This window comes from Synchiropus splendidus, chromosome 15, assembly GCF_027744825.2.
Source record: "Synchiropus splendidus isolate RoL2022-P1 chromosome 15, RoL_Sspl_1.0, whole genome shotgun sequence".
Taxonomy (NCBI): Eukaryota; Metazoa; Chordata; class Actinopteri; order Syngnathiformes; family Callionymidae; genus Synchiropus; species Synchiropus splendidus.
Genome location: NC_071348.1, coordinates 4,841,620 through 4,853,804, shown reverse-complemented (window position 1 = coordinate 4,853,804; position 12,185 = coordinate 4,841,620). Strand labels below are relative to the sequence as shown.

General features: G+C 41.9%; 3 protein-coding genes across 7 annotated transcripts in view; 2 read left to right on the top strand and 1 right to left on the bottom strand.

Annotated features, from left to right (window-relative positions):
• Nucleotides 1-235: 235 nt before the first annotated feature.
• On the top strand, nucleotides 236-2,139 carry cmc1 (C-x(9)-C motif containing 1). The gene is made up of 4 exons (XM_053887216.1): nucleotides 236-348; nucleotides 550-642; nucleotides 1,605-1,695; nucleotides 1,769-2,139. Exons 1-4 carry the CDS (start codon nucleotides 330-332, stop codon nucleotides 1,887-1,889), a joined length of 324 nt encoding a protein of 107 aa, XP_053743191.1. The 5' UTR covers nucleotides 236-329; the 3' UTR covers nucleotides 1,890-2,139.
• Nucleotides 376-8,580, bottom strand: azi2 (5-azacytidine induced 2). Its single transcript, XM_053887214.1, has 8 exons — nucleotides 8,411-8,580; nucleotides 7,325-7,578; nucleotides 7,053-7,169; nucleotides 6,402-6,501; nucleotides 6,036-6,166; nucleotides 5,662-5,723; nucleotides 4,733-4,857; nucleotides 376-3,826 (listed from the first exon to the last, which is right to left on the bottom strand). Exons 2-8 carry the CDS (start codon nucleotides 7,541-7,543, stop codon nucleotides 3,417-3,419), a joined length of 1,164 nt encoding a protein of 387 aa, XP_053743189.1. The 5' UTR covers nucleotides 7,544-7,578; nucleotides 8,411-8,580; the 3' UTR covers nucleotides 376-3,416.
• LOC128771654 (RNA-binding motif, single-stranded-interacting protein 3-like) overlaps nucleotides 8,105-12,185 on the top strand; it is a 153,530-nt gene continuing 149,449 nt past the window's right edge. The window contains exons 1-3 of one of the 5 annotated variants that reach the window (XM_053887212.1): nucleotides 8,105-8,123; nucleotides 9,390-9,446; nucleotides 10,851-11,025. The gene's annotated coding sequence lies outside the window, so the exon portion shown is untranslated. Of the gene's footprint in view, nucleotides 8,124-8,557; nucleotides 8,642-8,689; nucleotides 8,878-9,285; nucleotides 9,304-9,389; nucleotides 9,447-10,850; nucleotides 11,026-12,185 lie in introns of those variants that run through there. The other 4 variants (XM_053887210.1, XM_053887211.1, XM_053887209.1 and 1 more) reach the window with 4 other exon arrangements.

Sequence of the window (12,185 nt, the reverse complement as noted above, 5' to 3'; positions counted from 1 at the left end):
ACAAATGAGAGAGGAAAATAAAACAAATTCAACATTTTATGTCGATTTATTTAGACGCTCTTTTCAATAATGATACATTAATTAATTGAATTAAAATACAGTATATAGCGCTAAATAAAACACCACAAAGACCAAAGAAAGTCTCTTGTTCTCGAAATAGCGCGGATTAAAGTCGACACAAAAAGGCAAACTCCGTCTTTTACTGTGAAAGAGTGTCCATGTGCCTCTGGGATTTGTAGTTTTTTTCCGGCGACGTTGCACCGGAACTGGTTGAAGCATGAGTGAGGTCACATTGATGTAGTTTTGTAATGCAATGAACTAAAACAACCATGGCAGCGACCAACACAGGTATTTATTGAAACACCTTTATGTGTAAAGAAAGCGTTTTATCGGTTATTTACTGAGCATGAGCTGCTCGACTCATTTATTTACGGAGCAATGCTATCGTTTCCTGAAGCTAACCTGCTAGCACCACAGCTCTGCATTGACATCTACGTAACCAGCCGATTTAACAGTTAAACAGATATATATTTCTCTGTTTCACTTCAGAGGAGACGCACTTAAGACACGTGGAAACTGACGTCCTCATTCCCAAGTTAATGAGAGAGAAGGCGAAGGAGCTCTGTGATGAGAAAGTACAAGGTTTGTTGTCTGATCTCGTCTCTAATATATGGCTTCAATTTCATACAATGCCGGATAACGCATTCGCTTCATGACGAATTCAGGGGCCAAACCCGAAGCAGACAGTGGCCGGGGTTATAAATAGTTATATAATTTGGGATGTTTTTATTTGTAATTTAAACATCTATTTTCCCATATTAGAGCGGGAAATAGATGCTTAAATACGTAACTGGACAACTGCACTTTTTTTTTTAAACATGATAGACGCAGTTATTCATAATGCCTGTCAGTGAATCACACATATTACACACATATTCTTCATGTATTTCCTCACGAGTAAACAGACATGACCTTTCTGTGATGGTAAAAGCGAGTCTGCCTTTGTAGCGTCTGACTGGCCCTCGGGGGACAGGTGCTTGTTGATTAAATTAGTCGCACTGTTCTGCTCTTTCAAATTGGTTTTTCCTGCAAGTGACATTGTTTGATCTGCATCCGGATCAAAACGCACAGCTAATTACGACGTCGGTTGGAAGTGGGAGAGCAGTGCTAATGAGTTGATCCCGCAGTAAGGGCTCGCTAAGAAGGTGAAGACTGGAAGTCTTCCACACCCTGTTTACGTGAAGGGTCTGTCACATAGAATGTCAGTGAAGCAGAATCCTTTTTTTCCATAATTAATTACCGAAAATTTCAGGTGGAAATAGAGACACAATACTAACCTTGTATGAGTGGAGACAACACTTGCATTACAGGCAGAACAAAACCAATGACCTCCACTGTATATGGAGAAATTATACGTACAGAGGAATCACACTGTCCAACATGCACTACCAAGCATGGAGTGAGACGAAAGGTTAGCACAGATACTACTAATAAAAGGTGCGTGTGTGAGGCAAATGAGGACATGAGCAGCGGGTAAAACACATGCAGTCGCATAACAATGTTAACGCAACAAGCATCACGTGACTCTTGTCTGAAATCTTCAGCCTTTAACGCCTGCTGTAAAGAGTCGGGGTTCTTCATGGTGTTCAAGTGTCGGGAGGAGAACTCGGCTCTGAAGGCGTGCTTGACACAGTAGTGAGTACTTGGCTGTCTTTTATAAAACAGAAAATGAGGCTAAAATTATTGCATTTTTTTCTTAAATCTCCAGCTACAAGGATCCCGTGTTCTTTGAGCAGTGCAAGCAGGAATACATCCAGGAGAAGATGGAGTTCGAGAGGACGGGAGTTCCATCCAAGAACAGGAAACAGAAGCTGCCCACCAGCATGTAACACCCAGAGGAGTTGAGAGCTTTGGGCAGGGAGAACCTGTGGAGGCTTTACATGGTCTTATACATGTTCAGTAAAATGATGCTTTTGCAAATACGTCCCGTCTCACGACTATGATCATGAAGCACTTGGTTCTATTAAGGGTATCAGAAAAGTCCGGCTGCCAAGCAGGCTGATGTTCCGGACCAGACGTTGTATATAAATATTCACTTGCTGTGCAGTGTGAGATGCAAATATACTGAAAATGACCTTACACTCCGCCTCCTGTTATCTTTGTGAATGTGTTGAAACAGAACTCCGATTGCTTCCCTCTGTTGCCTTATGTCTGGACAAAGTGTCTCAAGATGATTCCAGCTGTGGAGCAGGTAGCAATTCTAAGGTTTGAATACAGTGAGATCACAAAACCATGGTGAGATAAACCGCCTTGAATTGACACTCAAGGCTTGAAGAGGAAATCAGAGTTCTTCTGGTGTATTTAATTGGCCGTATTTACAAACAGTCCGCAGTGCAGTAAATCTAAAATATAATCCGTATCTACTGTACATTGCATTTTGGTTTGCAAATGGTTCACAGAAGTGATTACTGCTGCTGAACAGAACTTGTGGAACAGACCGAAGAGGTCTGTAGGCATCTGCATCTTGAATCACAGCGGACACTCGAGGCGTCTTCCCGACTCATTTGTAGACAGCTGTCACGTTTCCGAAGCGCCACTTTGGAGATCAAAACTGCATTAGGCAGGTAGCTGAAGCTAGTCGTATGATTGGACTGACGGCATGTTTCATTTACACCACACGGATTAGATTCAAGCTTGAGAAATGAACGACAGAAGTTCCTCGTACTGCATTTCAGCAACCCTTGCTGAAAAACAAAACTCTTTAAAACAGAGCAGACAGTCCCAACAGGTCAGTAGATGAGGGGACGACCAGGATGGTGTCCAGCATCGCTTCCAGCCACAGTCTCAGCAAATGCTGCTCGCATCTAAAATAAAATGACTTCATGACATAAAACCTTTTACAAAAATGTTTCATGACGTCATCCGCGTCAGTACTGTGCTAAATTACTATATAAAATGTAAAGAGACATAAATGTTATACTGAGATGACCATCTCCTGAAGAAACTCAAGTACACATGTATCATTTACAGCAGTTGTGTAGGTGGCTGATGACTCTGCTGCATCTAAATGTGGCTGTGGAGGATGAAAGTGACCTCTGAACCCCACTCCATCCAGCTCCAGGTGCACAACTGACCCGCACTCGCGACAACAGCCAGTGGCGTGCGCTAGCATGTGCTAAAAGGAACACCTTGCCTTCTCACAAACACATGTTAAACAATCGATTCTAAAACAAGCCTGTTGCAGGTATGTTCACCCAAGTCTTTACCTTCAAGGCAAATAGGTCTCTTTAGGCCTGGCATGGTTTCCCGAATCGATAGATCTGGTCCGGAAAGAGTGGTCTTCGTCAACTTAAGGCAAGTTAGGTGGTAGCAATGAGGCGGGTCCGCCTCTTGACAGAAAAGAGTCCGCTACAAGTTCAGTAGGGTTTGGCCCACTCTGTGTTAGGGGGGCTCCTCGGAACACAGTTTCCCACTGAGGATGAGGAGTTGGACGACTCCCAAAACATAGCGTCACTGGGTTTGGGGGGGCTGGGGAAGGAGCGCGAGCTGTCGTCCAGCGAGGCTTGGTTGAGGGGTGGGGGCGGCAGCACGACGGAACAGGGGTCGCCCCCGACTAGCCCGTCGTGGTACGTGGGCCAGGGTCCGTTGTACCAGCAGTCCTCTTTCAAACTGTCAGGCAGCACAGTGGCACCTGTCATGGCGGGCCGACCCACGCACGAGGGCAAGGAAGGGGAGCACGGAGGTCGTGGGGCTGTTACCCGAGGAAATGGGTGGAGGTTGTTCTTTTCCACGTCGTCCAGACACTGGACCGGGACAGAAGAAGCAGCTGGACACAGACAGGAGGGAGATGACTTAAACAACAGACAGGAGAGCTGAGGACAACCGCCTGGTGCGCTCAGTGTCATCTGCTAACAGGCTGTGAAGAGATTTTACACCGTGCCACAGTCGACAGTATGTCAAACACCGGCTGTAAACGCCCTCACAAATCCAACATGAAAAAAAAAAACAGTCGTTATTTATTCCTCACACATCAGTGCTTTGCAATTAAATCATCATCATGAGCGAATAATAAGTCGAAATCAAATTCCCTGCTTGTAATCTTCCCTTCATCCATCTCCCCATCCCCCTGGCCGTCCCTCCCTCTCTACAAACACCTCCCGGGACGCTGATTTGAATAAAAGTGATTCCAAAGGCAGATCATTACTAGAATATGAATACAGAATACGAGTGAATAAATAGCCTCATCCCCTCCGCTGCTCCTTTAACTCCCCTTTCTGAATTCCAAATTTCTCTTCCAACTGTATCATCCAAGTTACGGGATTAGCCACTTATTCAGTGGAATAAATAGGCAAAGATTTATTTTCTTGCCATATTTCGTTCTCATTTTCACCTCCTGGTCGCCCGCACTGACACAACAAGGGAATAAACAACAAAAGGTAATCTCTGTGCAAATTCATGGCGGCAGAGGGAGGGGACGCATTAGGATGTCCTTTATCCGCGTGTTTCTCTGCATCCGCAGTCTCCTCACACCCTCATACAAACTGCAACAAGGAGCAGTGGGAGAGCTGTTCGGCGCACGGAGAACATCTTTTGAAAAGCTTTCACATGTGCAGAACCACTCCTTCAATTTGATGAGTCGGAAAAGTCTGACATGGTTCAAAGTCCAGCTCCAGCTCTGAAGTCAAACAGTAACCAGGTTGAAATTGAAATAAGGCCGGACTAGAGCGCTCACCTTGTCTCATCTCCGTGGTCAGAGGCCTGAGTTTCTGAATCAGGCCTTTCTGTTGCTTCATCTCCGCATGGAGACGAGTGACTTCAGAACACAAGGACTCGTACGAGTGCAAGATGCTTCTCTCCCTGCACACATCAACCACAGGTCACACCGTGATGACATGATCACGTACATGGGGTTCTGCTTCAACGGACAACAACAACATTAATAATAATAATGATAATAATATTAGCAGGAAAAATGCTGAGTCAAAATGGCAGATGACATTATTCATTCATGACTCAGTAGACTAATCAAAACTGATTAAATATGAAACAGGAAGTAGACTAATCTGCTCTTCCCCTTATTATAACATTTAAATTAATCCTGCTCTTTCGGCATCTGGAATCCCACAAGGAGATTCCCGGTATCGTCACATGGCACTGCCGTTATCTGAGTTTAAAGAATATATCGCTCAAGAGCAACTGGCAAACTATCATTTTAACACCAGACTCAAAGTGTCACAGCTCAACACCAGCACTAAGCTGAGAAAAGGACACTTTCTGACACCGAACAACTGCTGACACATCAGCTCATGCAGATTGAATTTGCCTGCCAAGAAATGGAGCTCATTTACAGAAGATTATATTCCTCTGAAGAGGAAGGTAATCCTAGTTTAAGTCCAAATGCAATCAACCAGAATGCCAGAGTGTACCATATAATAGACATTATATATTATAGCATATTTTTCAAGATTCTAAAGGTGATGATTACTGAAACAGTTGCCGTTCACGGTCGCGTTTAGCTGTGGCCGACACATTGCATTAAACTGCACCCTCCTCTAGTGGTCACGCAGGGTAGTTACACTTCAAAGTTCATCCATGTAGAAGAGTTATATTGTCGTTTCTATTTTGCTGATTTAATAATTTAATAATACTTAATTCCCAGACCTGTTAAACGTGGGGTCGCAGCTGTGGTCCAAGTCTGGTCCGTTGAGGCCATGCAGTTCATCCTGAAGAGAACGTCAAACATTTAGTGCCTGTTTTTCTTGTCAGTAGAATAAATGTGGAGAGTAAAAAAATGGTTTTGGTATTGCATGAGGTAAAACAGCTGATACAAGCACAAGCAATGCATGAAATGAACACTTTTCTACGTCACACATTTATCAACAGTTGTTATATATTTTAGAACCATAGTTGCAACACCACAGTGTTTGATTTCCAGCACCTTCCTCCAACCCTTTTGTAGCACAATCCTTCCACTGAGATCCCACTTTCAGCATCCTCTCCTGCCCTCCTTCTGGTGACTGCCCACCCGCACTTACCTCTCTCTCTAGCTGTCGGCAGTTTTGCAGCGTCAACCTCTCCAGCTCCTCTTGAAGTTTGTTGATCTTCAGCTCATTGCTGACTCGGTCCACCTGCCAGTAATCCTGGGGGCTGTTCAAGCTCTTCATCACTGTGCGCCCAAGACATAACATACAAAACATTCATATTGATGTATTTTTTACCTACAAGTCTCCTGGTTTTAAGAAAAACACAACTTGAGTGATCACACACTCCACCTGTCCCATTTGACACAAATTTCTGAAGGCTTTTTTAGACATTCCACTGACGCAGTTCTGTGTAAGCATTTCAGAGCAAGGTGTTTTGATGCTGCCTAAACTGAATTACACAGCCTCTCCATCACGTACCTTGGCTGGTCTCCATCTCTGTCCTCAGCTGCAGCAGCTCCATCTCTTTGGCTTGAAGTTGTTCAGTCAGCAACCTCTCACTCTCACTCTTCTCCTTTTTCTGAAGGCAGCAGAGGGTTACTCGAGTTATTAATTAATTAATTACAAACTAATACATATGGTAATGTACATTCATGACCGTCCACTGTCATTGTCTGACAGTGACTATAAATCACTGTGGTGGTCGACTTTTGTTTCATTAGTCTTGATCGTAATTTTAACAAATTCCAACAAATAAATTGCATTAAAAGCTATTTCACTTAACTTACATATAAATTACATCACTGATGCACAGAGTCATACATAAACAACAAAATGATAGCTTACTCAAACTAGCTACATATAATACTACTGTAAACACTGCTTTCTTCATAAGACATAGATTCTTCCTCTATTTGTTTCCTGAAGAGAGTAATCTGATGTTATAGTAAACCGATTCACACTCAACATATCTAGAGGAGTGAAAGTATTTGGAAGATATTGAGTTGATGTTCTGTCAGGGTCAGCTGTGAGCCTGAGCCTTCAGAGATTGTTGCTGCAGGCTGAATATTTTATACCAACATTTCCACAGTGTTGGCATCAGCTTTAAAAAGTTAATGAAGCTGTACTCACCAGTTTATTGAGCTCAATCTGCAGATCCTCCTTCTCGATATAGATGCCTCGATAAGCACTGAAGGCTTTGTTTACGTACTGAGGACCTTCTGACGGTGGTGCATCAGGCCGGAAAAGCTGCAAAATACAGTACAAGTGTTTTTTGGCTTTTGAGTAAGTTAAGTAAAGTTGAGCAAAATAAAAACCTGCGACTCAAAATAATGTATTCCATATACTGCTACACTCCCTATTATGCTGTTCTTTCCTTGAATGTATTGACAGTTTATATTTACCTTATCTTCAAGCTGCTTCACTCTCTTCCTCAGCAAAGTGTTTTCTCTCTCTGTGTCTCTCAGCCTCTTCTTGATGTCCTCGTAGGCCGTGACAAGAGCAAAGTGTGAAGCGACAGATTCGTCGCCTGCACAGGCAGACACAGGGCTCTCTCCGGTGGCAGTGTAGGCCGTCTCATGTTTGAGGATGCATATGTCATCATCCACAGCCAGAGGCTCCATGCCTGCGCAGGCCTTCAATCTGGCAGATCCAAAACCTGGAGAGCAGAAATCAAGTTCAAAGAGCGTTTCTTGACTGCTCATACTTAACACAGTGTATCTTTGATGATATCACAATACTGTTCCATTGTGCTCAAGACACTTATCACTTCATGAGAGATAACTGAAGTCTTTAAGTACAAAAGGTGGCCGTGATTAATGTTGGATAAACTACTTAGAGTCAGTGATATCCTAACTGAATGATAATTTTCCAAAAAAATTCAAAAAACATTTTACTATATTATTTTTTTTTACTTGACTATTATCTTTTCACACGATGTTTACAAGTTTAGATGTCAAACCTCAGTAAAATATCACAAAAACATGAGGATTTTCTTTGCCATTAGGGTGGAGTATAAACAATATTTAATAATATACATGTAAGTTCAGATGTATTTTTATGATCTTGTCAAGATCGAAGATAGAGTTACATCATAAGCTCTGACTCAGTGATCGAAACGAGACCCGTTTCGGCATGTTTGGAAGACCTCCAAAGTGAACGGAGTTGTCAGAACATTAAGGAGCGTGACAGCTATAATAAACAGTAAGAACATCCGTTTTAACCAATTTGCTTTTTACACGATGCTAACCAGTGAGTCGTTATTTGCTCTCATGACATCCTATATACAACAATGACATTACTTTCAAAAATACTTCCAATTTTCGTACGACTTCTCGAGAAAACAGCCGATATCATCACCCACTATGATATGATCTGAGCGACCAGTGAAGGATGACAGGTTAGCTAGCATTAAGCTAACGTCTCCTGGCGATTTGTGGCTAGGAGGACGAAAACATTGGAGTTATTCACCAGATATGACTTTTACAAACCGTGTTGGATGCTGCCCTCAGATCTGCCACTGCTGACCACACCGTGTCTTCATGTATTTCTGAAGAAAGCAGACCTGTTTGTCGTAGAATAACAAAGAGACTGGGCACTGACAGGTGATGAGGCAAAAACTTCCGGGTGTCGCGTCAGTGCTTAGTCATTTCAAAATAAAAGTCGGGAGCGTTCGCCTAGAAGACCGATGAGCGGGTGAAGATTCGAGTTTATTTGATAATGTAAGTTCCAAATAAGAATGGACTTTAAGCTTTTATAGTGAGTCACAGTCGTTGTGTCACATATTCGGTAGATGCTTAGTTAGCTTTAAATACTTATTTTTAAAATGGCTAACCTCTAATTATTGTATTAAAAACTTTGAATTGCTATAATTCATTCACAAAGTATCTACTGCTATAGGTCCAGTTTGTTCCTGTACAATGTCTAAAACCATGAAGGAGTTCCGCCCGAGGCCGTGGTCAGTTAGCAAGTTAGCAAACGTGTTTCATGCTTCTTCAAAATGACGTTACCCAGAATGTTGCTCATTAAATTGGCTTTCAATGGTTATAACGAAGATATATTGGGTCAAATTCATGTGAAACCTCCTGAACATTGTGGCAATTTGTGTCAGTGTAGCTAACTAAATAGCAAAAGCTACGTAATGTATTTGCTAACCCATTGCAAGTTCATCGTTTAGTTGATAGCTGTTTTAATCCTAAAAATTGTCACGTTCATTGTAGTACTGACTTTAGTCTGTTGTGGTCATTCATTTATTGATTTCTTAAATCATAAATTCATTTTGGGGGGTATTTTTCTTAGTTATTTTTTAATTTGCAGTTTCAGTTCTTTCGTTTCTGAGTGAAAAATGTATGGCACATCTGCTCTCCATATCAAAGGACTTAAGGTTGTCCCTGGCCTGTCAAAATAGTAATTTAATATGAAGTCTGCCCATAAATATATAGCCTTATCTTTCTGTCTTTATCTTTACAGCGCCACCAAGGGCCGAGCCACTAGACAAATCTACACTGGCATGTCCATCGTATTCAGGTAAATGTGCATTGGTGAGACCCTATGAAATAAAGTGGCTACTTTCTTTTTTTTTTTTTTTTTTACATTTTTTAGCTTTTGCTGACTATATCAGACAGTGTGGAGGAACAACATAGGGAACATCGTCCATCATTGAACACTTCCACAGATTGCCAGATCAATTAAAATGTTTTTGTTTTTAAGCCAGAGTGCGACCGAGACTTTTCTTCTCAAGCTCAGAAGTGGCTTCATGAAACCATTTGCATTCAGTTGCATAGCAACACAATTGCTTCTCTATTGCAGTAGAATTTCATAAAATTCACTGATCGTACTGAAGAGCTTACCCTTGCTTCCAGGCATTTTTTGGATTCTTATGACAGAGAATCTGCAGCTTCTTCTGTTGATGAACTCCAAATGTAATGATAAAATTGCTAAAATAAAGCCTTAAATATTTTTGGATTTGAGAAGCTCACACTGCCTGTGCAGTCATTAATTAATTGGAGGAGGAAACACACTTTAATCCAAACCCAGATTTGCCTTGAGCTTTCTTGATTTCTTGGTGCAGGATAACTACTGAGAATCACTCCAGTGTAATTCAAGCAGATGTTCACCTGCCATAAAAAGGCGAAAACATGTCAATTATCAATCAATATTCTGGTGATTTTCTTTTGTGATATTTGCGACTGGCTGGTGGCACTGAAACCTTTCCAAAACTGTTATTTTGATTCTAGATAGTGCTGTTGTCAGCTATGTTTCTACACTGTTCCATGTTCCTGTTGAACCCACATTAGTCTGGAAAGACATCTTACTCAAACTGCCTCTGAATGTTTCTGACCACTGCAAACAGTCATCTGAACCTCCTTTCTGAGTGTGTCCCCAGATGTCCTGTCACTTTCAGAAATGATCACGATGGAATGATGATGATAATGATGAAGATGTTTGTTCGCTGTTTCAAGATGGAGGAGTTCTACTCAGGTGGACCTGTTTTGATGAGGCTGCAGGTGTCTGAATGGGGTAGAACCACGTAGAACAGGGACCTTCGTCAAAACATCTGCTGCTTTTTGGATCTAAAAATAGTCCAGTTGTTAGAACACTTAAAGTGTGCAGAAGCATGTCCTCGAAGGGAGTCAGAAGGCAATGACAAGTTCAGAGAACAAAGGCTTCTCCTTAACTCACTGTTGATGTTCGCTGTTGTAGCATGAGATGCTGTGATTTCCTATATGCAAAGGGAAAATCAGCTGTTCAAACTTCCTGGACTTGTGTCTTGATGAGTACAGACTCCAAAGAATCAAGTGGGGATAGTTAAAAAAACTCAGCTCACCCACCATGGACATCTATTTGGAGTATATGACAGGATTATTATTTGACCTTGTCGTGGTTTCTGTGTTCCCGGGCGTCTCAGCATGCATGTTTTTGTTGTGACAGAGTCGCCGGTGCATCGTGCCAGAATCATGGAGGACAGAGAGACCTTGGTCGTCGATGGCTTTCTGTTTGACAGCACAGCCAGTCGAGAAGACCTGAGGAGCCTGCTGACTTCACAAGCTGATGCGCGTGCTGCCACAAAGTGGTCCCGCCTGTCCAGGACAAACAAGCGGCTAAGGTGACGACATCAGTCGCATGACACTAGTAGAAAAGTCAATATAGAGCTCATCCTTTCAAAGGTCATACAACAAAAATAATCTCACACTTGGAAGCATTTATTTACTTCCGCCATCAAATTAAACAGGATGCATTCCGCAGCTGTGGACGCACAGCACCAATGAATCAGTCCATCTGGGACATTTAATACTTCTTCAAACTGTTATGTCTGTATCTCTAACCAGAGTTATTGCCCTTATTGCATTGTTTATTATGGACTCATTAAATGTCAACCCATAAACAAGAACATTGTGCAGGTTAGATGAGGACACAGCCATAAAAATCTGTTACTCCCTCGTGGTTCGCAATTCGTTCTTTCGTTATGTCTGAATTATAGTCGTGTACATTTCGACGGAAATAAACTGCCACGTTATCAATTTCATTTATATTTTCCTGTGAAATAATTTCCTGTCAGGAAGGGCATCTGCGGTGAACCCGGCGCCAAATGAAATAAGAATATCTTCTCATCTGCAAATTCCTCCTCCGATATTGATGTATGAAAAAAAATGAAGCGCACATGTGGTCGATCAATTTGCAATATCACATTTCATTATTATCAATAGGATCTAATTAAATATCCATTACAGTCGTCACATCCACCCCTTATGATTTACTCCAGTATATCAGATATTTTATCAATAAAATAATTTTGAAATATGCTGTGTCATGTTCACATCGCTTTGTTTTGGATAAATATTATAGGTGATGGCAATACTAAGATTACAAACAGATTTTAACCACCACTGACCATTTCTGATGCCTAAAACTCTACATGTCTGTCCTGTCCTTGCACTGTGTAAACTTTTTTCCACTTATTTCACACGATAGATGCACAACAATCTTGTACTGTCTTCACTGTTTCAATTTCAAATTGGTTGGATTTCATCCCAGGGTGTTGCTCTGATGTAAAAAATGCATTGGTTTCAGGGTGTTGAAGTGCAAGGACGGGAGGGCGTGAACGCTGTTTTCAGAAAGTTGCAGGCTGTTTTTGGGGTTAAATTGTGGCTTTGTCAGTAGTGTTGTAGTCTAGACCAGATCAATGCTGTGTCGAGGCATACAGAGACCAAGACCAGTGATCGGACCAAGACCGGGACCAAACTGAATACAGGATACAGAAGTCTA

What these genes read in the sequence shown, in the direction of transcription:
- cmc1 (XM_053887216.1), top strand. An exon ending in CTGTGATGAGAAAGTACAAG is followed by an intron (nt 643 to 1,604) that starts GTTTGTTGTCTG and finishes TGAAATCTTCAG; the next exon opens with CCTTTAACGCCTGCTGTAAA. An exon ending in AAGGCGTGCTTGACACAGTA is followed by an intron (nt 1,696 to 1,768) that starts GTGAGTACTTGG and finishes TTAAATCTCCAG; the next exon opens with CTACAAGGATCCCGTGTTCT.
- azi2 (XM_053887214.1), bottom strand. Translation starts at nt 7,543, where the DNA reads ATGGAGCCTCTGGCTGTGGATGATGACATATGCATCCTCAAACATGAG. An exon ending in GCCGACAGCTAGAGAGAGAG is followed by an intron (nt 5,724 to 6,035) that starts GTAAGTGCGGGT and finishes CGTTCTCTTCAG; the next exon opens with GATGAACTGCATGGCCTCAA. An exon ending in GACCACGGAGATGAGACAAG is followed by an intron (nt 3,827 to 4,732) that starts GTGAGCGCTCTA and finishes GTCTGTGTCCAG; the next exon opens with CTGCTTCTTCTGTCCCGGTC.